Source organism: Ahaetulla prasina, chromosome 9, assembly GCF_028640845.1.
Source record: "Ahaetulla prasina isolate Xishuangbanna chromosome 9, ASM2864084v1, whole genome shotgun sequence".
Taxonomy (NCBI): domain Eukaryota; kingdom Metazoa; phylum Chordata; class Lepidosauria; order Squamata; family Colubridae; genus Ahaetulla; species Ahaetulla prasina.
In genome coordinates, this window is record NC_080547.1 from 33,706,341 (window position 1) to 33,728,050 (window position 21,710).

At 41.8% G+C, this 21,710-nt stretch overlaps 1 protein-coding gene across 4 annotated transcripts in view; it reads left to right on the top strand.

The window, feature by feature from the left end:
* EBF2 (EBF transcription factor 2) overlaps window positions 1–21,710 on the top strand; it is a 316,154-nt gene that overhangs the window by 4,876 nt on the left and 289,568 nt on the right. For 3 of the 4 annotated variants that reach the window (XM_058194605.1, XM_058194604.1, XM_058194607.1), the window contains exons 2-5: window positions 2,134–2,290; window positions 3,950–4,013; window positions 6,727–6,782; window positions 7,150–7,223. In XM_058194605.1, the coding sequence (XP_058050588.1) occupies window positions 2,134–2,290; window positions 3,950–4,013; window positions 6,727–6,782; window positions 7,150–7,223 (351 nt within the window). Of the gene's footprint in view, window positions 1–1,129; window positions 1,786–2,133; window positions 2,291–3,949; window positions 4,014–6,726; window positions 6,783–7,149; window positions 7,224–21,710 lie in introns of those variants that run through there. The other variant, XM_058194606.1, reaches the window with a different exon arrangement.

A 21,710-nucleotide genomic window follows, 5' to 3' on the forward strand; every position in this document is an offset into this window, starting at 1 on the left:
ATCCGAATTAGACCCCTAGAACGGCGCAATCTCTTTGTCCGGTTCTTTTAAACTCTCTAGTTTAAACTCGCACCATCAGCGTAAAGAGCGGGATGAGTCTGAGAAATGCTACCTTGGCGTTGTTCCCCCCAGTCCCCGACTCTCTTACCCGCGGTCCGCTCAAGTACCGTTTATAAAAACTAATAGTTTTCCCGCTTGGGCGGAATCCTAAACTAACTACTTCGGTGGGTTTCCTACAATACACCTCAGCTAAAACGCGTCCCGCTTCTTTGTGGTTCAGTAGGTTGTGTGAATGCAGGCAGTGCGAGGGTTAACCTTAGCTTCGTCCGAAAGCGGCTTCAACTGATTGATATCCAGGGGGCTTGTTTCCGTGTAAGACCAGCAGCGCAAAATATTATGGTTTTCTATGAAAATAATAAAAGCTCACCTGAGTTTGCAGGACAGTCTTTGATGTCCTAGAAAGGAAAGTGAGAGCATCTTCTCCGAATTCCAGTTTTGCTATTTTAGCAATAACTTGCCGGTTGGATTACGGTTGAAGAACGGAGAGGATCTAAAAACAGATTTTTTTTTAAAATGGTGGTGCAGGAGGGGATATGAAGCGTCGTGAAATACTTGAAGGGACAAAACAACTTGTCTCTTCAAGCTGCTTTCACCCCGATTGTTGTTTAATAATCGGTGGCTGCGTGATTGGAGAAGGAAGCGATTCCTTCCGTTTGGTGCCTGGGGTCAGTAAAACGGTTATCCTGGTCTACTCGCAAGTAAGCCCCGTTGGTTCTGCCTAAGGGCTCGGGTGCCGGTGTATAGAACTGAAAAGTTCGCAATTTGAGTTTCATAACTGCGGGAGGGGGAAAAAAACCCCACCCAGTGAAATTATTTTTGAGAAAACGGGAAAATCAGCAGGTGAACCTCTTGTTCCACCACTTCTCCTGCCCTGCGTCTTTTCTTCATCTTTTCGCTTTCTCTCTTATAAGCGACTCTAGAGTTGAGTACCTTCCTCCCCCACCCCCCCACCGGATGAAGTAGGTGATGGAGATGAGAGGACGGCAGGGGAAAAGTTGGTTAACAACCTTAATATTCACTGGATAAATTGAACCCGTAAATTACCCGTCTGAACGTTGATTTAATCTAATTGCGTGGGTAGTTTATAGTTTTCTGTTTCAGCCTCAAAACCTGGGTCAAAGAAGGAGGCCGTGGTTTATTTAGCCCCGGGGCAACTTAGAAAGTTAGCCACCGTCGAAAATCCACGGTGCAGACGAAGTTTCGGTTTGCAGAAAACGGGGTGAGAAAGGCGTTTAAGCAGGACGGTGCCTTGAAGAGGAAGAGGCGCAGAATCTGCACTGCTCTCTCTGTCGGCGGCCCCTGTACACACGGCGGGCTAAATCCTAAAACGGTTCGAGGGATTGTTTTGGGGCGGCGGAGTGTAGGATTGTTACTTCGGTTTCTAAAACGTGGTTTGTGATTCAGCTTATCCGACAACCTAGCCATCTGAGATTTGTTGGATAAAACGCGTGCTTAAGGCTTGGCATGTTGTGTGAACGGAGTCTAACAAAACGGAGTCTCCCCTCCGGAAACTTTTTTCCCCCACCCAAGGCCCCCAAACACAAAACGACTCGCCTTTTTAGAGAACGGGGAAAACCCGATAGGATTAGGACCCGGTTTTGCGTGCTGTATGAACTCAGTCACGGTTTACCCGGTGAGGCGACTGGCCGGTCAAAATTTAAGGCGACTGCAGTCCCAATCCGTATTGAAAAAGACGTCCACGGGTTGTGCTCGCGCCAAGCCAAGGTATGACTTATTCCGAGCGCCTTGGCTGGGTTCACACGATTCCCTAATCCAGGAAAGGTAGTTTCTCCGGCCGCAGCTAAATTCCCGCACCAGCTAATCCCAAACAGGCTTAATCCAAAGGCGGGTGCGTGGGAAATTTCCTGCCTCGGGGTATTTAGCGCAGGTAAGCGTGCTTGAACCTCCAGAATGAACCTGTTTTGCGTAGCCGAGGCAGCTGTCCTTGTCCGCGCGTGGCTTTGGGCGGTACCGCGACCTAAGGCGAGGGAACGAGCAGGCTACGGGCCGCGCTGGTTTCTTTCTCTCGTTCTGCCTTTTAACCCCGGCTGCCCTCTCCTTCCTCCCCCCCAGCGGCGTGGCTTTGTCTCGAGCCCACTTCGAAAAACAGCCTCCCTCCAATTTGAGGAAATCCAACTTTTTCCACTTCGTCTTGGCTCTCTACGACCGCCAGGGTCAGCCCGTGGAAATCGAGCGGACGGCGTTCGTGGACTTCGTGGAAAACGACAAAGTAAGGGTCTTACTTTTTCCGGCCTTCTGTCCTTTTGCTTGCCTCAGTCCAACTCTACTCTGCCTTTCTTGCCGCAATGAATGTAATACGATCCGTAGCGAACAAAAAATAAAATAAAAATTACAACGGCACCCAGGCAGCTTCTTTCTTTTTAAATTAATCCTAGGAAGCTGCGCTCCCGAATTAATAATTCACATTTTCCCCTCTTCCTGGGTTTCCTTGGCCAACTAATGATTCGGCCCGGTTCGGTTAATTTCAGTCTCGAGTTTAAAAGCTACCCCTGCCTCATTCCCCAGCTAGGATCGGATTCCGCGCGAATCAGGACCTACCCGAATCCGAATTGATGGGAGAGCAGCTGAGTTTGATTTCCGACTAAAAGAACTTCCCCACCACCCTTGTTGAGCTACAGGTTGAGAGCACACCTGAAGCGCTAGTCAATTTAACCCGCAGTTCAAGGCGGGCTTTGTTAATTTCACGCAGAAGCCCAGGTTGTCCCTCCCTACATCCTTACAAAGCAGGGAACAGTCCTTGTCCGAAAGAAAAGGGGGGAATTTAGGACTGTAGTCTCGACTTAGCTTCTCTTTGTGGCGGGGAAAGGGAAGGGGCGATGCAACTGATCAGAATTTACATTTGGAGACTTGTGGCTTTTGCCTCTATGGGCTTTACAGTTCAGGTAGCTATTAGTTTTTAAACTGACATTTACCATTGATCGGGAGTCCCCGAAAGAATGAAATTCAACTGCCCTATTTTCAGTCCCCTCCATCCTTTGCCTTGGACATTTTTCTTTAAACAGACACTGCTTTGCTCTGAAAGATTGTGTCCAGTTGTGAAAAGTTTCAGAAGGAAAAAGTACTAGCCCAACAGGTTGTCCCTTGCCTTCTGGGTTATTTTAGCAGGACCCAAAGCAAAAAATATCTCTCCTTGCATAGTATTCCATGAAGGCTGGCATATGCAGCCCTTGGGGAAAGGCTATTGACAGTAAAATGTAACACTAGTTGGGAAAAATCTGTCTCCTGTTCAGGAATTCTCGCCCCTGTGTGTCTTAAATCGGGACGATGTTATGTAGGTTTGTTTGGGAGCAGGGCCCACAGAGCCCAATAGAGCCAACTTTTCAGCAAACTATATCAATTTGCACGAGTTAACTAGCGTTAAAAAGGAATTTCCTTAAACCCAGGTTGCCATGTTACTAAGCTTCTATTGAGCTTAGAGGCGGCGACTTATGGCTCATGTTAAACCTCCAACTCGTGTGTGGTGTGTCTAGTTTATAATTTAGCATGCTGGGGGAGCTGAGAAAATTGGATTAATTGAATAAACCACAATTCAGTTTTGCATGGGTAAGCATCGACAAACAGTTATTGGGACTTCTGAACAAGCCATAGGGATGCTGCAGTTAATTCTGTGGCTGCAAGGACTGATGAACTGAGCTTATTTCTGAAAACTTTCTAGCTGGATTCACACATCCCAGTAACTATAACTAGCTTGTTTAGATCTGGCTCAATGTGTTGTGCCAATCTAGCCACTGTGATGTATAAGACACGGTTTCTACTAGTGGCAACTCACCTTATTCACTAAATCATTAGACTAACACCATTAAGGGCTCAGTGTGATGTGTGAACCCAGATTCTTCCTGAAACATTTTTCCTTTCTTTTACTTCTCAGGAGCAAGGCAATGAAAAAACAAATAATGGGACACACTACAAATTACAGCTTCTGTACAGCAATGGTGAGTCCTTCCCCAACTCCCTCTCAACAAAGGGCCACGAAGGAGTAAGCTAACTATCAGGATTAGCTTTCTTCAAATCCGGTGCCCTCCAGGTGTGAAAAAGGCAAAGCCACCTGTCAACTCCTGGTGACACACCTATGGCTCTTCATGGTCAGATTGTATAGTTTTCTTGGCAGCAAAATGGAAATTCTTTGCTGTTGCCTTTCTCTGGATATTTCCTTTTTAAAAAATTTCTAAGTTTACATTTTGGACTTTTCTACTTGTCTTCCACCCAAACATTTAACCAGTTCAAACTTTGCTTATCTTCTATGACCAGAGCCGGGTGCTTATACACTAAAAATCACTGGTATATTTAGTTGAAGGTTCCATCACCTGTAACCAGTAGGGGCATTAGACTGGCTGGGCATGTTGGGAGGGGTGTTACAATAGTCTTCAAGGTGTCTTCCAATAAATCTTCGAAACCATTAGATTGGGGAAGGGTTAATGATTGATCCTTCTGCTCTTAGACAGGGCAATATGGAACACTGGCTTTTTTTTTAAAAAAATGGTTGAGTCGGTCTCCTAGTCTCCATCAGGTGGTGACAAATGTGAATATATGTGTTAACATACAACTTGGTATGAATGTCAATAATTGTGCAATGTGTATGTAGTTTTGATATCTCCCCAGGGGTTTAGGCTATAGTTTTGAACCGCTTTTGGAATGTGGGTTTGGGAAAGCTACAAAGGAAGGTGGCTCTGGGTGGAGGAACACTTACCCAGGTATTGGAGTTGAGTGTCTGGCATTATCCTACCTCAAACTGGACTTGCAAAAAGCCAATCAATGAATAAAATCACCCAAAGAGCATCTCAAGTCAATTTCAGTTTTGATGCTACTGGCATCAGCAACACATTATACTGTACAAATCCAGAGTGGCATTTCCTTTTTATAATAGGGGATTTTTGCATTTCCTTATTTTTGTTTTTGTTTTTTAGAGTGTAACATTTAGTATCTAGTAAAGAACAAGAAAAGACTGATCACGCTTTCATTTTTTCTAACAAAGATATCCCTTTGGCTACCACTTTTAGAAGTTTGCAGCCTGTGAGGCTGACCTTCAGCCGACCTTCCCAGCATTTTATTGGAAACGCTCATCCTTCCTGATCATACCTGTTGTATTCAGGGGGAGGAAAGCAACTACTTTTCACAAAGGTTCCACTCATGATTCATCATTTCTCCTGAACCCTGGCCACAAATTTGGATGACTTTATATTTTTATTTTCTGAATGCCCCTCTGTGTTTTATATTATTTGGGTATGTTTGGGGAGCATCACCTGGTCTTGCAACCATCCGAACCTTTGATTCTCTTTGAAATGGATTGATGTGTGGTGGCCCATGATTAGACTTCCCTTCCAATAAGTACTCAACAGATCAAGTGCATATATACCGTACACATCTCTTTGTAAGTGGGTAACTTAGTTCACACATAATAACTAGCTACCTTGTTTATGTATGATTTGTTAAATGCATTGCAGTTCCAGTAATGCACTGATCCCTAAACTATGGCTTACAAAACACAACAATTGGATTTATAGAACACACTTAAGTGACAAAGGAATAAATCACAGTTTGGGTTAGTACAGTCTGTAGAAGGTAAGCGGAGAAAGAATGGAAAGTGAATCTATTAGTCATGGTTCAGTTTGATAATTTCAGATGTGGGACTAGATGATTTTGTACCAGGAATGGCAAAAGATTAGATCCAGATGTAATACTTGGACTGGAGCCAATGAAATCAATGAGGCTTAAGTTGGTGTTGAATAACCTAAGCTCCATTGATTGTAATGGGTCTATTTGAAGCAGCACCTTAGCCAACTTTGGTTGATCTTAGAAATTAAGTGAACCGTCTCTGGTTAATATTGAGATGAGAGACCCCTTGGGAATTCTGAAGCTGTTTTCTAGCCTGGGAATGAACAAATAAACAACTTTTAGAAAAAAAGCAGTGACCATGTTGGTAATTACTGAGAATGCTTCATGAAGGCCGTCCAGCTTGATTTAAGGGCAATTTTATTTTTAACGATTCCAAGTATGACTTCGTTTGGATCCAGTGGCATATTATTAATTTATTAAAACATGGTTAAGGCAGCCTGCCTATGTTTTGAAGGCCTTTCTGATTTATTTTGCTGAATGACACATTTGCCCCAAAGAGTCCTGCTTAGAGGTCACCATGGAAAAATGGGAGAGGGAAAGAAGAAGGGAAAATTGGAGTGGAAAGAAATGCGGGCTGATAAGGAATGTTAGAAAAGAATGAGTTATCGATATATAGAAACTGTTCTTAGTCTTGATTGTATCTCCTAGAAGTTATCATTATCATTTACTGAATATGGATGGTCCAGATCAGGGGTCTCCAACCTTAGTAACTTTAAGGCTTGTGGACTTCAACTCCCAAAGTTCCTCAGCCAGCAAAGCTGGCTGAGGAACTCTGGGAGTTGAGGTCCACAAGCCTTAAAGTTACTAAGGTTGGAGACCCCTGGTCCAGATTGTGGAAGATAGATGTGTTGAATCATGAAGGTGTCTATATATGAATGCTATGTGTATATGCTTTAGCATCATGCACTTTGGTGTCTCCTTCCCAAAACAGCTTTCCTGTGAGGGAAGGCAGCCTACAGTGGGGAACAAATCCTTTGAAAGAGTCCCCATCTTTACCCTTCTCTCATCCTTTTTTCTTTTTGTTCCCTGTAGGCGTCAGGACTGAACAAGATCTATTTGTCAGACTCATTGATTCAGTCACAAAACAGGTGAGATTCCTGCTCCCATCCTTTAACCTCAGCCTATCTGTGTTTCTTATTATTCGGAGAAATAGTCACCATACCTTATCAGGGATAGCTTGTATCTCCTGTGACGGCTGCTTCAAGGAAGGCTTGGAGACTTCACTTGCAAAATGCAAACCGGCGCTTTAGGTCTGGTGCTATTTTTTGATCACACTGGAATTGCATCTCCCAGGATCCCAGTCTGCAAATGGAGAGGACAAAGTTAGAGAAGGTTATTCTTGAAGATTTGCAATTCCTCCTCCTGTTTTTATTTTCAGAGTGATAAATCATAGCGGAGAAAAGATTGTCTTATTTGTTTTAAACTGACTCATTCATACTCTCTACTTCTTTATAGCCTATCGCCTATGAAGGACAAAACAAGAATCCAGAAATGTGCAGAGTTCTGCTCACCCATGAAGTTATGTGCAGGTAAGACAATGTCGTTTATGGAGATTCTCAGTCATCCAGGTCATGGTTGTCCCAAAGGCGCTTTTTCAAGAGGCACAAGTGGACTTCCTTGTTTTTCTTTGAAGATGTTTTGCTTCAAGAAAGTCCACTTGCCTCTTGAGAAAGCACTTTTGGGTAAGACAGAGGTTTTTTATGTTCATGGTAGTGGCATGTAATGCAGGTGTGGGTTCTACTTACCCTTACTACCAGTTCGCAACGGGACCACGCGCGCTCCTGCGCATGCACAGAAACTCCCCATCCAGGTCAGTGGGCGGAGCCTCCCACTGGCTTTACTACTTGTTCTTGTGAACCGGTCCGAACTGGGGGTAACCCACCACTGATGTGATACAATCACACTCTAGTAACTAAACAGGCCTAGATGCTGCTGTTGCTGAGATTTTTGAGGTGGAAAAGAAATAGGACATATTTGGATGAAAGGGCGATGAACAATTTTCACCAGTGTGAAGGCTAATTATCCAGTCAAGGAGATGAGAAGGTCACCTCATTAAGCAAAACCTGGAAGCATTCTTAATTAATGCTCTAAATAAAAATTGAAAAACATAATATTTGGGAAGACAGCAGTGGAGCCACCTTCTCTCTGTTCAGACTGACTTTCAATGTCCGTTGTTCAATTGTGGCCTTGCCTTATTGGCAGGCCAAATCCATTATAGCTTGTTAAAAAAAAAGTATAATGAAACTTGGCTTAGTGCTATGTATCAATCTAGCCTCTAAATTTCTTGGACAGGAAAGAAAAGGCGCACCCACATGGACATTCCAATTTTTTTGCCTTTTTTTTTTTTAATCAAGGAATATTTCCAATGAAGTAGGAAAAGAAAATAAATGGATGCAACTTCTAGAGGGCTCTGGCCTGGCCTGCAATGGTAGCAATCCAGCCAGTTTCTCTCTTTTGAGATTTCTTGAGAACAGGGGGAAAATTCCAGAGAAGGGCTGGAACACTAAATAATATTAAGCCAGATGATCTTAAGACCTGGGAATAACTCTTGGCTAGAGGTTCTGCTCTCTTAAGGGACTGGGATTTTTCTAAAGAGAAGGTTTAATCCATAATTTCCTGAACTTCAATTTAGCAATTTAACTTTCACAACCCCGGCTTCTGAATCAGTTTGTACATCTCTGCATACAAGCCTAAAGTCACATGGAGACCGCAGTCCTATCCTCTCATCTTTGTCTTAGCACCAACAATGACAGAAGGTTATCCTTTGTCACTGTTGCCCCAATTTAACAAGGAATGCGTGTGCTTGCATTTAATGCAACAACGGTGCAGTTATTTCTTACGCATGTCAGCTCAGAAGGAAATTCTGTAGGGCTCAATGCGGTCAGATTCGATCCAAAACAAATCAGCAAATAAGAAATAAATACTGGGTAGCTTTAGCTGTAACTACATTTTACTTTTTTTCTCTTCTTGTTAGCATGGCACCTGAACTATCATACAGAGCTGTGATGGCAAAACTATGGCACGGGTGCCACAGGTGGCACATGGAGCCATATCTGTAGGCACGCGAGGGTTGCCCTAGCTCACCTCCAGTGTGCATGTGGGCACTGGCCAGCTGATTTTCGGGCCTTCTGGGGCCCACCGGAAGTTGGGAAACGGGCCATTTCCGGCCTCCAGAGGGCCTCTGGGAGGTGGGGAAGGCCTTTTTCATCCTCCCCAGGCTCCTAGAAAGCCTCTGGAGCCTCTGGAGGGCAAAAAAATGGGCCTACCGGGCCCACTATGCCATTATGTGCCAAAAACGGGGGGAGCGCAGGGGGTCACGTGTGCATGTGCGGGGGGGGGGGCACATTGAATTATGGGTGTGGGCACACGTGCGTGCGATCCCCCCCACATTCCCCCCACTTTTGGCACGTGATGGCAAAAAGGTTAGCCATCACTGATATAGAGGTAGTCCTCGTCTTACAACAGTCCCTTTAGTGACCATTCAAAGTCACAATGGCGCTGAAAAATGTGGCTGATGAGCACTTTTCACAGTTACGACCTTTGCAGCATCCCCATCATCCTACGATCAAAATTCAGATGCCCTGGCAACTGACTCATATTTATGACCACTGTTTATCCCGAGGTCATGTGATACAGAGCCCTCACATCCTGGACATAAACTGTTTCAACTCCTTCCATCAAAACGACGCTATAGAGCACTGCACACCAGAACAACAAGACACAAGAACAGTTTTTTCCCGAAGGCCATCACTCTGCTAAACAAATAATTCCCTCAACACTGTCAGACTATTGACTAAATCTACACTACTATTAATCATCTCATCATTTCCATCACCAATCTCTTTCCGCTTATGACTGTATGACTGTAAATTTTTGTTGCTATCATTAAGGGTTCAAATGTACCCTATGACCATCATTTGTGTTGTAAATGTTGTACCTTGATGAACGTATCTTTTCTTTTATGTACACTGAGAGCATATGCACCAAGACAAATTCCTTGTGTGTCCAATCCCACTTGGCCAATAAATTCTATCCTATCCTATCCTATCCTATCCTATTCTATTCTATCCTGTCCTGTCCTATCCTATCCTATCCTATCCTATCCTATCCTATCCTATCCTATCCTATCCTATCCTATCCTATTCTATTTTGCAACCTTGTAACATGCAAAGTCAACGGAGAAACCAGATTCACTTAACAACCATGTTACCAATTTATTAACTGCAGTGATTCGTTTAACAACTGTGGGAAGAAAGCTCATAACATGGGGCAAGTCTCACTTAACAGATGTCTCACTTAGCAACATAAATTTTGGGCTCAATAGTGGTCATAAGTTGAGGACTGCCTGTACAATGAATCTGTTAGATCTGTGATGGCAAACCTATGGCGCGCGTGCTAGAAGTGGCATGCAGAGCTATCTCTCCGGGCACACAAACTGTTGCCCATTGCTCTTCCGAGTTCCAGTGCACCAGTTAGCTGGTTTTCACCCACGTGGGAGCACCGGAAACTGGAAACCGGAAGCTGCCCCATGCGCATGCATGCACTGGGAAGTCGATCTTCCAATTTCTGGCACGCGCATGCACATGGCCAGTTGGTCTTTGCGCATGTATGTGCACCAGAAACTGGAAGACCAGTTGGTCGGTGCAGATGCGTGTGCTGGAAACCAGAAGATGTATCTTCCCAGCATGCGCATGTGTATCAGTCAGGTGCTCATTTGGTTTCCATGCCCGAACTTCCCTTTTGGCACTCGGTGTTGAAAAGGTTCGGCAAAACTGTGTTAGATAATACAGTTCTAAATAGTTCTCTGCAGAACTCTCTCCTCCTCTTCACATAAACTGTTTCTCACTGCAAAACTTTGCGAACGGGATTTATTCGTTTTTTAACTTATTTATATTTATTTATAATTTAATTTCTATACCGCCCTTCTCCCGAAGGACTCAGGGCAGTTTACAGCCATATTAAAACAACAAAAATACAAAATATAAATAACAGATTTAAAATTTAAAATGAAATATTTAATAGGCCAATTCACTAAAACGGTCCTAGACCGATAAAACCCTTTAAAATTTAAAATTATAATAAATAAATTAATTAAAATGCACTTAGGCTAGTCCCGCACGATTGAATAATAAGGTCTTCAATTCCCGCTTGAAGGTTCAGAGGTCGGGGAGTTGGCGTAACCCCGGAGGTAACTCGTTCCAAAGGGCCGGTGCTGCCACAGAGAAGGCTCTCCCCCTGGGGGCCACCAACCGACATTGTTTGGCTGATGGCACCCGGAGCAGGCCCACTCTGTGGGAGCGCAAAGGTCGTTGGGAGGCTATCGGTGGCAGAAGGTGGTCTCGTAGATAACCTCATACATTGTGTTGAATCATACTGCAGCTGATTTGATTTGGATGATCTTAGCTGATGAATATAGCGTTTCTATTTTATAAACTAAGGCAGGGGTCTCCAACCTTGGCAACTTTAAGCCTGGAGGACTTCAGCTCCCAGAATTCCCCAGCCAGCTTTGCTTTGCTGGCTGGGGCATTCTGGGAGTTGAAGTCCGCCAGGCTTAAAGTTGCCAAGGTTGGAGACCCCTGAACTAAGGAATATAGTGTAGCAGAACCCAACAGATTGGAAGTTAGGTAACACGGCTAACTCCTGCTTAGCACCATGTGTGAACACACACACACTATTTCCAAGAAGAAATTCCTGCAACCCAGGCTTGCATCCATTTTCTCCAAGCCTCACAATGGTTAAAACGTCACCCAGTTCATCATGTGCTACCCTTAGTAAATTTTATTTAGCAAAAAAGGGGGGTTATTTAAATATATTTCCCCCCTCCCAACTCAGTTAAGAGCTTCCTGACCTGCAATACATCTAACCTGCTAATCTTGGAAGCGTGGGATTCCATGTGGTGCAAACCCATTTTGCATGATTGGCCACTCAGAGTCGCTCAGTAGGGAGCTGGGTAGTATAAAAATTAAATAAATATTGCGATCTGTTTCAGTCTGGTTTTAAGCTTAAGACAGTTTTGCGTCCCTCCAGAGGACAGTGGAAAAATATAGTATTTCGGTTGGTTCTACTAGACCTTTTCTGGACTGAGTACCGAAAGTGAAACCCCCCCCCACGTGCCCCACCTCTGCGCATTTGTGCCCCCGCATGTGCCCTGCCCACTCTGCATGCACGCAAGCCCCCCCCCACACATCCCACCCCCTGCACGTCAGAGGTGGGTTTCAGGAGAATTGATAGCGGAATTTTTTTTTTATTGAAAAAGTTTTTACAAAAATTTGCCCCCTTCCCCCTCCCCCACTCTATCCCTTCCCCATCCCTCCAAAACCACCCTCCTCCTCCCCCCGACTTCCCAGAACAAACACAAGGTACACAAAAGAAAAAACAATCATTCGCTAAAGTTTCCCTAACACAAATTATAATCCTTCCCTTCTCCTCAAATCCTAACTTCCCCCATACAAATCAAAGATAAATACATCCTAATCATTCAAAAGCAATCTGAAATCTCTTAATCTGATATCTATTTTGCGTATATTCAATCCATTTTTTCCATTCAGTTAGATATTTTTCTTGTGTAGTGTCTTTCAAAAAGGCTGAGATTTTAGCCATCTCAGCCAAATTAGCAACTTTCAATATCCATTCTTCTATTGTAGGTAACTCTTTTTTCTTCCAGTATTGTCCTATCAGTAGTCTTGCCGCTGTTATTAAATTTAAAATCAACTTAGTCTCAATTACTGTACAGTCCGTAATAATTCCCAATAAGAAAAATTGCGGTAGGAACTTTATCTTCTTTTTCAAAACATTTTGTATAATCCACCAGATCCTTATCCAAAAAGCCTTAATCTTCTTACAAGTCCACCAAATATGAAAATATGTAGCATCATCACAATTACATCTCCAACATTTCGCTTGCATATCTGGATACATACATGATAATTTCTTAGGGTCTAAGTGCCACCTATAAAACATTTTATAAAAATTTTCCCTCAAGTTCTGTGCTTGCATAAATTTAACATTTCTAACCCGATTTTTTCCCCAAGTTTCCAAAAATATTGGTTCTTGAATATTTTGTGCCCATTTTATCATACAGTCCTTTATTAAATCCCTTTCAGAGTCTATTTCTATCAACACATTATACAATGTGCCTTTATATGCACCTGAGTTTGATTTATAATTTGTTTTACCAAGTTTTCTTCATTCTGCATGATACCAATTTTCTGGTCTTCTTTCCACTTAGCTCGTAATTGCCCATATTGGAACCAAGTATAGTTTCTCCCTTCTTCTTTTAATTGTGGCAAGGATTTTAACTGTAAATTACCTCTCTCAAAATATAAAAGCGGAAATTTTGAGTAGTTCGGAGAACCAGTAGTAAAAATTCTGACTGGCTCCACTCCCATCTATTCTCTGCCTTGAAATCCCAGTTGATTGGGAGGAAATGGGGATTTTGCAGTAACCTTCCCCTGCCATGCCCACCAAGCCACACCCACAGAACTGGTGGTAAAAAAATTTGAAACTCACCACTGCTGCACATGCATGCCTCCCCACATGTGCCCCGCCCCTCCTGCGCATGCGTGACAGAGATCCAAAGGCCAGCGTGCCCATGCACGGCAGAGCCGAACTGGGGTGACAGCTCACGTGCCCACAGAGAAGGTGCTGCATGCCACCTCTGGCACGCGTCCCATAGGTTCGCCATCATGGGGCTAGAATCTCAACGTCTTTTGGGTTGTCTAGTTGGAATGGAACTTGGAGAACTAAGGGAGGCTGTTTCTTATGACTGTTTCTGTGTTTTGGGGGGGAGCATGATTTCATAAGGTGCTATCAAGGGAATCTCTTATATGCTCTTATATGGCTCTGATGCCCTGAAAGTTTCAGCTTGTCCCCCTGCTTTTAAACCCGTATGCAAAAGCACTAAGAGATGTTGTTAGAAGCTGGGGATTTGATGCCCTCAAAATGCTGATCCTACCCAGCTCACTCCACCAGGCACTTCCAAGTCAATGTCTGATGTTAGAAATGGACCAGCTGAGGACAAACAAATGGAAATTTAATCCAGACAAAACAGTGGTGCTTTTTGTCAATCAAAAGGTTGCTGAGAGAATAGGGAATTCAAGCTGCAGTGGATGGCATCGTGTTTTTCTTTGTAGACTGAAGTTTTCAGTTGGCTATTCTGGGGATTTTGCTCTGAATCTCAAGGTTCAGGTTTGATGATGGGCAAGAATGTATTTGCAGTTAAAGCTAGGCTATCCTTTCCTGGATTTGTCAAATGAATTCACAGTAACATGTATGCCTTATTTGATAGAATTTTTCTTACTGATTTGTGTGTGTGTGTGTATGTGTGTATAGCACAATTAGAATTTTAAAGCTATGTAATGGTTGCTCTTGTTTTATTGTATTTTGTTGTCAGTATCCCAGGGCACTATCGTTATTGAAAAGGAGAGCTACAAGTTTAATAATTGACTATTAAGATAAAGATTTCTAGTTGGCTAGAACCAGAGAGAACAAGTTCTCGGCCTTAGCTGTCCACAATCTAAACTTCAGCCAAAATGAAAAACAATTTTGGGGGAAATTATTTCTTACCTCATTAGCTCAACTATATTTTCAGTGCTCACAATCTACTCATACGTAAAAAAAAACGTTATTTTTTTTCAATAAAACTAATTCTCAAGTGAAGCATGCTTAAATTGTCTGTTTTAAATTAGTGTAATGATATCAGAGGAAGATTGATGAAAACACACAAAATGGATGCCAGTGAAAAGGTTAGCTCTCCTTTGAAATGAACTCAACTTCTGGTGATTCCAGGGAGATAATTAAGTAGGTTTCTACATACCGATAAAGGAGAATATTTGTAGCTCAGGGTTGAAATTAAAGGTCCTTGGTGCTCTCTGAGCTTGGTTGTTTTCTTGCAGATGTTTCATTACCAAACTAGGTAACATCATCAGCGCTTGTGATGATGTTACCTAGTTTGGGTAATGAAACATCTTCAAGAAAACAGTCAAGCTCAGAGAGCACCAAGGTCAGCAGGTTTCTATACAGCAGAAACAGTATCTCATCTCCTTTCAGAATATTGTTGTTCAACTTCCTCCCAGTATATCTTAACTTAACATCGAGATTTCTCCCATCCAGGTAATAATCATGTCCAACCTTTCTTAGATATCCCAATCAGCATTTACCTAATTGCTGCTATGTAACTAGGTAACCAATCCCATTGGAGAGTTAAACCCATCTTTAAATCATTTGCACTGAGCTTAATTTAGTGTTTTGTTTTTTAAGAAGTAGCAAACAAAAGAAAGTTTGTTAAGACTTTGCTAGACTTAAACAAACCTATTTTGTTTTAAATGCCCCTCCAAAACTGAAAAAAAAAGAGGGAGGGGGACAGAAAGAGATTAGCCAAAAAAGGAGGCATAACTATTTTGATATTATTCTATCTGGAAACTAAGCAAAATAAAACGCAGCTGTTGGCTGGAAAAATTAGTTCCTTTATGCGGTGGTAAATATGATACTTCATGGGTTCAAGATTTAGCTCTATGAAATTAGCAATTAATTTGTGTCTTCTTTAGTCACAATATTCATAGTTTGCATTTTACTTGTTGACTTCTGGAAAAGTTGGCCCAATTTTAGAAACAGAGATGCTTTATCTAAGGAACACGGCAACATAAGCATAATTTTATAGCATGATTAGAAAACAAGGAGGGAAGAAAATTTGGAAAGCATTGTTTTTCTTAGAATAATACCAAACTGAGGCAGGCATGTTCCCTTCAGAGATTTATGATTATGTGACAGGCTGCACAAATGCTATTCTGTCTATCTGTTTTGGTTTTATATTTGTCCAGATAAACTTGTGTTTAAAGCTAGCCAGTATAAGACCTTAATTTTATAATTATAATTTTTTTTTTGTTAGCTGGAAGTTATCTTGGTTTATAAATCAGCTAAGAAACATGATACTCTTTTCAGGCGATACAACTTGGTAAAATCAATAAGACAACTTGATTTGAAATCACCTTAATTGGATAGTATTCATAATTATTAATTTGTTCTTTCTTTCTTTTTTTCATTATCGCATATCTTAGCTTTGGACTTAAGTAAAAAAAAAACACCTCTTTGAAATGAAATTAATCTTGACATTATTTTTTGGCACCACAATCGGATTTTGCTATGGGCAGATTTCAGCGGTTCATCAATTTTTAAAGTGGATAGTTTAGTCTGCATTAGTATAACAGTATATCAAAATTTAACTTGCCTCTAAAAGCGGATGCCCATTGTCTTGGAATGACAGACCGTTCTTATCAAGCTTTCTTGGAAAAATAAACATCTTTTTGATTTGACATCTAGTGCGGTGCGACTGTTCTGCTTGGATGCAGACAAGTGTATCCAGAATCCCTACATCTTTCTCCGTGTGACAGATGCGAGTCTAGGAAGAATGTTGTCTAAATATTTATGCAGATGCAGTGATGTGTCACTGGTAGAAAAAGGGAAAAATCTCTGTTTCACAATAATTAGCGATCTCGTTTAGCATTTCCGTGGCGGAGCCGAGCTGTTTGCGTTATTGATGGCTGCCTCTAAAGTCAGTTCAGGCTCTCTCTGATGTCCCACCGATTCTAATGAAACTCCCATTTGAACAAATCAGACACTAGGCGCATCGGGCAGCAATGCTTTCTTCACGGAGCAGAGGATGGGTGCAAACACTTGGTTGGTCAGATGGATATAAATAAAAATAAGGCATCTCTCCTGGAATAATCCTTTCCCCTTTGATTGCCAAGTATTTGCAAGATGCAAACCTTCGTTCAGCTGTTGCCAGAAGCCTCTCTGCCCTTGATGCTTGGGGGGTGCGTGGGGGTGGGGTGGGGGGTGAAAAGGTATTATAATGTGAACAGAAGTAGTCTGGAGGCCTACAGCTGGCTAATAACAGAGTTGCATTGAGCGCAAGTAAGACCCACAGCTGTGACTTTAGCCACGAGGCTCAGACTAGACAGCAGCAGACAGGATCGGCTGAGCCAGTCAGCCAGCGAGCTTTAGGTCTTTATTGGCCAGATGGTGTGAATTTAGACACTTTTGTTATGCAATGCCAGGGAGGAGTTGAGGAGAAGAAAACAAAACAAAGGCCACCATGCTGGGGGCTTATTTCAGTTTGAAATTAGAGACAGATTTTTTTTTTAGTTGAAAGCTGAATTTTAAAACTCCCCCCCCCACAAGGGGAAAAGATATAAAACTTATTTTGAGCAACAGTGATTTCTGGGACATCCTGGTTCTTCACATTATACTTCGTGTAGTCCCGGGCATGTGTATAATAATAATAGCCTGCTTTTAAAATGCAATATTGCACCGTTCAAAAAATATTAATCTGGAATTTATTAATATTTGTTTTAATAAAGCAAAAGGCTGACATGAGGTTCATAATCCAGATAGAGATTGGTCCAGTGAAGGTGTCTGTTAAATCTTCATCTGGAAACTGGGTCCTATAAGCTTGCAATTTACAATAGTGGCCAAAATTGTGGAAACCTTTTGGGAAAAGTGTATTTTTGAGGTTTGATGGCTAATAACACCACTTTTTTTTATTTGGAGTTTCAAGATAATCATATTCCACTGCTTGAATGGCCTGGGAATAGCCCAGATTTTAACCCAATTGAAAATCTATGGAGCCGACTAAAGAAACTGGTTAGTCAGAAGCCACCCAGCAATAAAACCCAGTTAATAGAAGCCATCATTCAATCTTGGTTTCACATTATAACAACGGCAGAACTAAATGACTTGGTTCACTCCTGGGAAGACGTTGTAAGGCCGTAATTCATGCTAAAGGTTACCCAACTAAGTATTAACTGACATATGATAATTTTTGTATATCTCACTTTTTCTAGGGTGATAATTTTTGTATATCTCATTTTTTCTACGTGTTTCACTTTTCTTCTTTTACTGTAACTGCTATTCTAATAGCAAATCCTTCATAAAAGTTATTCCATTACATTCTTGATTAAATTATCTTTCCATTGATATATAATTTTATGGTATTATTAAAAAAAAGGAGTGTTATTAGCTAGTTTTAGAAAATACACTTTTCCCAAAAGGTTTCCACAATTTTGGCCACTACTGTACAGCAGCTAAGCTTAGAAATGAAGAAAGAACCTACTTAGTATTGTCTGGATTCATATAGTCACAAACATATGAATTTGTATCAACCATAATTTACTAACCAAGACTAAACAGACTAGAGTGATGTTAATCTGTAGCCACAACCTATGTTTTCCAAAGCAGGGGTCTCCAACCTTGGCAACTTTCAGACTTGTGGACTTCAACTCCCAGAGTTCCTCAGCCAGCAAAGCTAGCTGAGGAACTCTGGGAGTTGAAGTCCACAAGTCTGAAAGTTGCCAAGGTTGGAGACCCCTGTTCCAAAGAACAGATCCCACCTTTGAGGTAGCAGTGGTTTGCTTAGCCATACTCCATAATGGGCCAGCCAACACAACACAACGCAACAAACCTAAGATAAGCAAACTACATTATGTCTTAGCTCAATGCGTGCAGCCTGTCTGAAGCTTAGAAAGATGTATGAATTCATTGCTAATTCATGGCTAAGCTGGCTAAAGATCTCCAGAACTTCATGATGGGTTTTTTGCAATCTTTCCTGCACTACCAGGGATTGAAGTCTGGCATCGTTTAGGTCCTTATATAAGAGGAGACATCATGTACCTCGAAGCCTAGACACAGATCATATAAAACTCATAACTCTGTGAGATGGGCAGCCAAAAAATGTAAATAGATAAACAAACAAATAAATAAATAGCTTTTCCATGCAATATGGCCAGGCTATGCCAATGCAAGGCTTGAACTGGGCAAGGATTAAGAAAGAAAACTAATATGAACCTAATCTATACTCATGAATGAAGGTGAATATATGTGTCCCAGGATCATGTTGCAGGATTCAATCTGAGTTGCTCACCGAGACCAGAGTTCTTTGTCTTCCGAGCTTTTGGACTCATGCTGGAGCCCATCTGTGGTGGAATTGTCCGGAGTTGGAGAGAAGTTTCCCTGAGGATGGGCTCCAGGGATGCTATTCAGCAGGTTCTGGAGAACCAGTAGCGGAAATTTTGAGTAGTTCAGAGAACGGGCAAAAACCACGTCTGGCTGGTCCCAGAGTGGGGTGGGAAAGGAGATTTTGCAGTATCCTTCCCCTGCCATGCCCACCAAGCCACACCACCCCTACTAAGCCACGCCCATAGAACCGGTGGCAAAAAAAATTGAATTCCACCACTGATAACTCTGTTCCAGCATGAGTCTAAAAGCTTGGAAGACAAAATGTCTGGTCCCGGTAACCGATCCTGATTGGACCCTGATAGAAGGAAAATTTCACTGAATAATCCCAACCCATGGAAAGCAAATCTATATCTATCTATCTATCTATCTATCTATCTATCTATCTATCTATCTATCTATCTATCTATCTATCTATCTATCTATCTATCTATGTAGGTCTTCGGTTATTCGGGTTTTCTCCCGCATAAAATTGGAAGTGTCTTGGCGACATTTCGACGAAGTCTCATTCGTCATCTTCAGGCTTCAGCTTCATGCTTCTTTTGCTCCCAGAAGCACGAAGCTGAAGCCTGAAGATACGAATGAGACTTCGTCGAAACGTCGCCAAGACACTTCCAATTTTACGCAGGAGAAAACCCGAATAACCAAAGACCTACATACAAACACCCGCGAAAACCTCAGAAAACAACTATCTATCTATCTATCTATCTATCTATCTATCTATCTATCTATCTATCTATCTATCTATCTATCTATCTATCTATCTCTATCTATCTATCTATCTATCTATCTATCTATCTATCTATCTATCTATCTATCTATCTATCTATCTATCTATCATCTATCTATCACATTTTTTTCGACTGCCCATCTTCTTCACACAGTTGTGAGCCTGATATGTGTCTGGGCTTCATGGTACACGATGTTTCCTCTTATAGTGGGGTGTGTGTGTGTGTGTGTGTGTCAACTTTTTCAATTTCCAAACATTAGGGGTACTCAAAAGTTGTGACATGCCTTGGGGATTGTAAAGATATTTTTGCTTACTTTCATGTAATTTAGATGTGCTTCGTAAGCAACTACATAAATATGATAACTTTTTAACATTTTATTTGCTTCATTTGGGACCTAAAGTATGCTTTGCATGCTAATGTTGCAATCCCTGGCAATGCAGGGTTTGCGTACCCAGCCATTGTGACTTTGTAAGCCATGGTTTATAATTTAGTCTGCCCTGTTCAAGTTGGCTTTCATAATCTAGAGCCATAAGACGGTGGAATAGGTTTAGGTTGACCATCACTCATTATGTCCAAGCAGAAGGTTGAACCTTCCCATAGGCCATCTGGTGAACATTGTTCCCATTATAATATTGAGTACTGTAAATTATGGTAATTATTTATACATGCACATATTTAATGATAGTTGGAATCCCTAACCATTTCTGATTGCTGGGTCCATTTGGAATATGGCAAACCTGTTTTGACTCTTCTAACAAGCTTTTCAGTGCTTTGTGATAAACTAGATCGGGAAACCAGAGATAGGAATGTTGTTACCACTTTTATTGGAAGAGTACAATAACAGAAATTTACAAGTCTGAGTATGCTTCCCCACCACGTATATCTTTATGACAATAACTAAGGAAAGTCAATGCTTCTTAAATTACATTTTTGCCCCAGACAGACTCAGATTTATTTTATCTGACTATTGCCTTGGTTGTGTCTCTTCCTCCTGTTCCACAGTTACATTTCTGGAAGGATTGCCCATTTATATAAAAGAGCTGATTTGAGAGATATAACCAATCACATGCCCTCAGTTTCCCAAAATGCTACATGTTTTGCCAATGAGCCTCTCACATTAGTGTTGATTGTCCCAGCTCTCCCTTGTCTTGTTTCTGGTCATGTAGATTAAACAGTTTCAATGACTGTCTTTTAAATTTCTAAGAAGGGTTAGTAGGAATACTAAGGATTCCGAGATATTCTTGCCCCTTATTTTTTTTTTTGAAAAAGAAAAATTAAAAATTCAGTTGTGGTAGGAGTTGGCATAGGGGACGTGGTGGCTAAGATGCTGAGCTTGTCGATCAAAAGGTCAGCAGTTCAGCGGTTCGAATCTCTAGTGCCACGTAATGGGGTGAGCTCCCATTCCTTGTCCCAGCTTTTGCCAACATAGCAGTTCGAAAGTATGTAAAAAATGCAAGTAGAAAAATAGGGACCACCTTTGGTGGGAAGGTAACAGCGTTCTGTACACCTTTGGTGTTTAGTAATGCCGACCACATGACCACGGAGACGTCTTCGGACAGCTCTGGCTCTTTGGCTTTGAAACAGAGATGAGCACTGCCCCCTAGAGTTGGGAACGACTAGCATATATGTGCGAGGGGAACCTTTACCTTTACCTAGGAGTTGGCATGTGCTTAGAGCGGTATCGGTATTCCCAGACTTAGAGGTTGCATTCACTCAATACATTAAATTGGGTAGCTTTAACTTTTCTTCAAGCCTCACTGTATTACATGAATCCATCTAGTGGTGATTAATTTATAATTTAATATATGGTTGAAATTCACAATATATAGTAGCACATGAGAAATGTAAACATTTGGCATTTATCCATATATTTAAAGTGTAATTTCTTGGGGTTTGGTATGTAAATTACTAGATTAAATTCTACTCCTTCAGCAATAATCTCAGCTTGGTGGAGATTGGAGTCTTCTCTGTTACTTTTTAGCACAGGGGTGTCAAACACAAGACCTGCAGTCCAGTGGTGGATTTCAATTTCTTTTACCACTGGTTCTGTGGGTGTGGCTTGGTGGGTGTGGCTGGGGAAGGATACTGCAAAATCTCCATTCCCACCCCACTCCAGGGGAAGGTCACTGCAAAATCCCCATTTCCTCCCAATCAGCTGGGACTTGGGAGGCAGAGAATAGATGGGAGTGGGGCCAGTCAGAATTTTTACTACGGGTTCTCTGACCTACTCAAAATTTCTGCTACTGGTTCTCCAGAACTGGTCAGAACCTGCTAAAA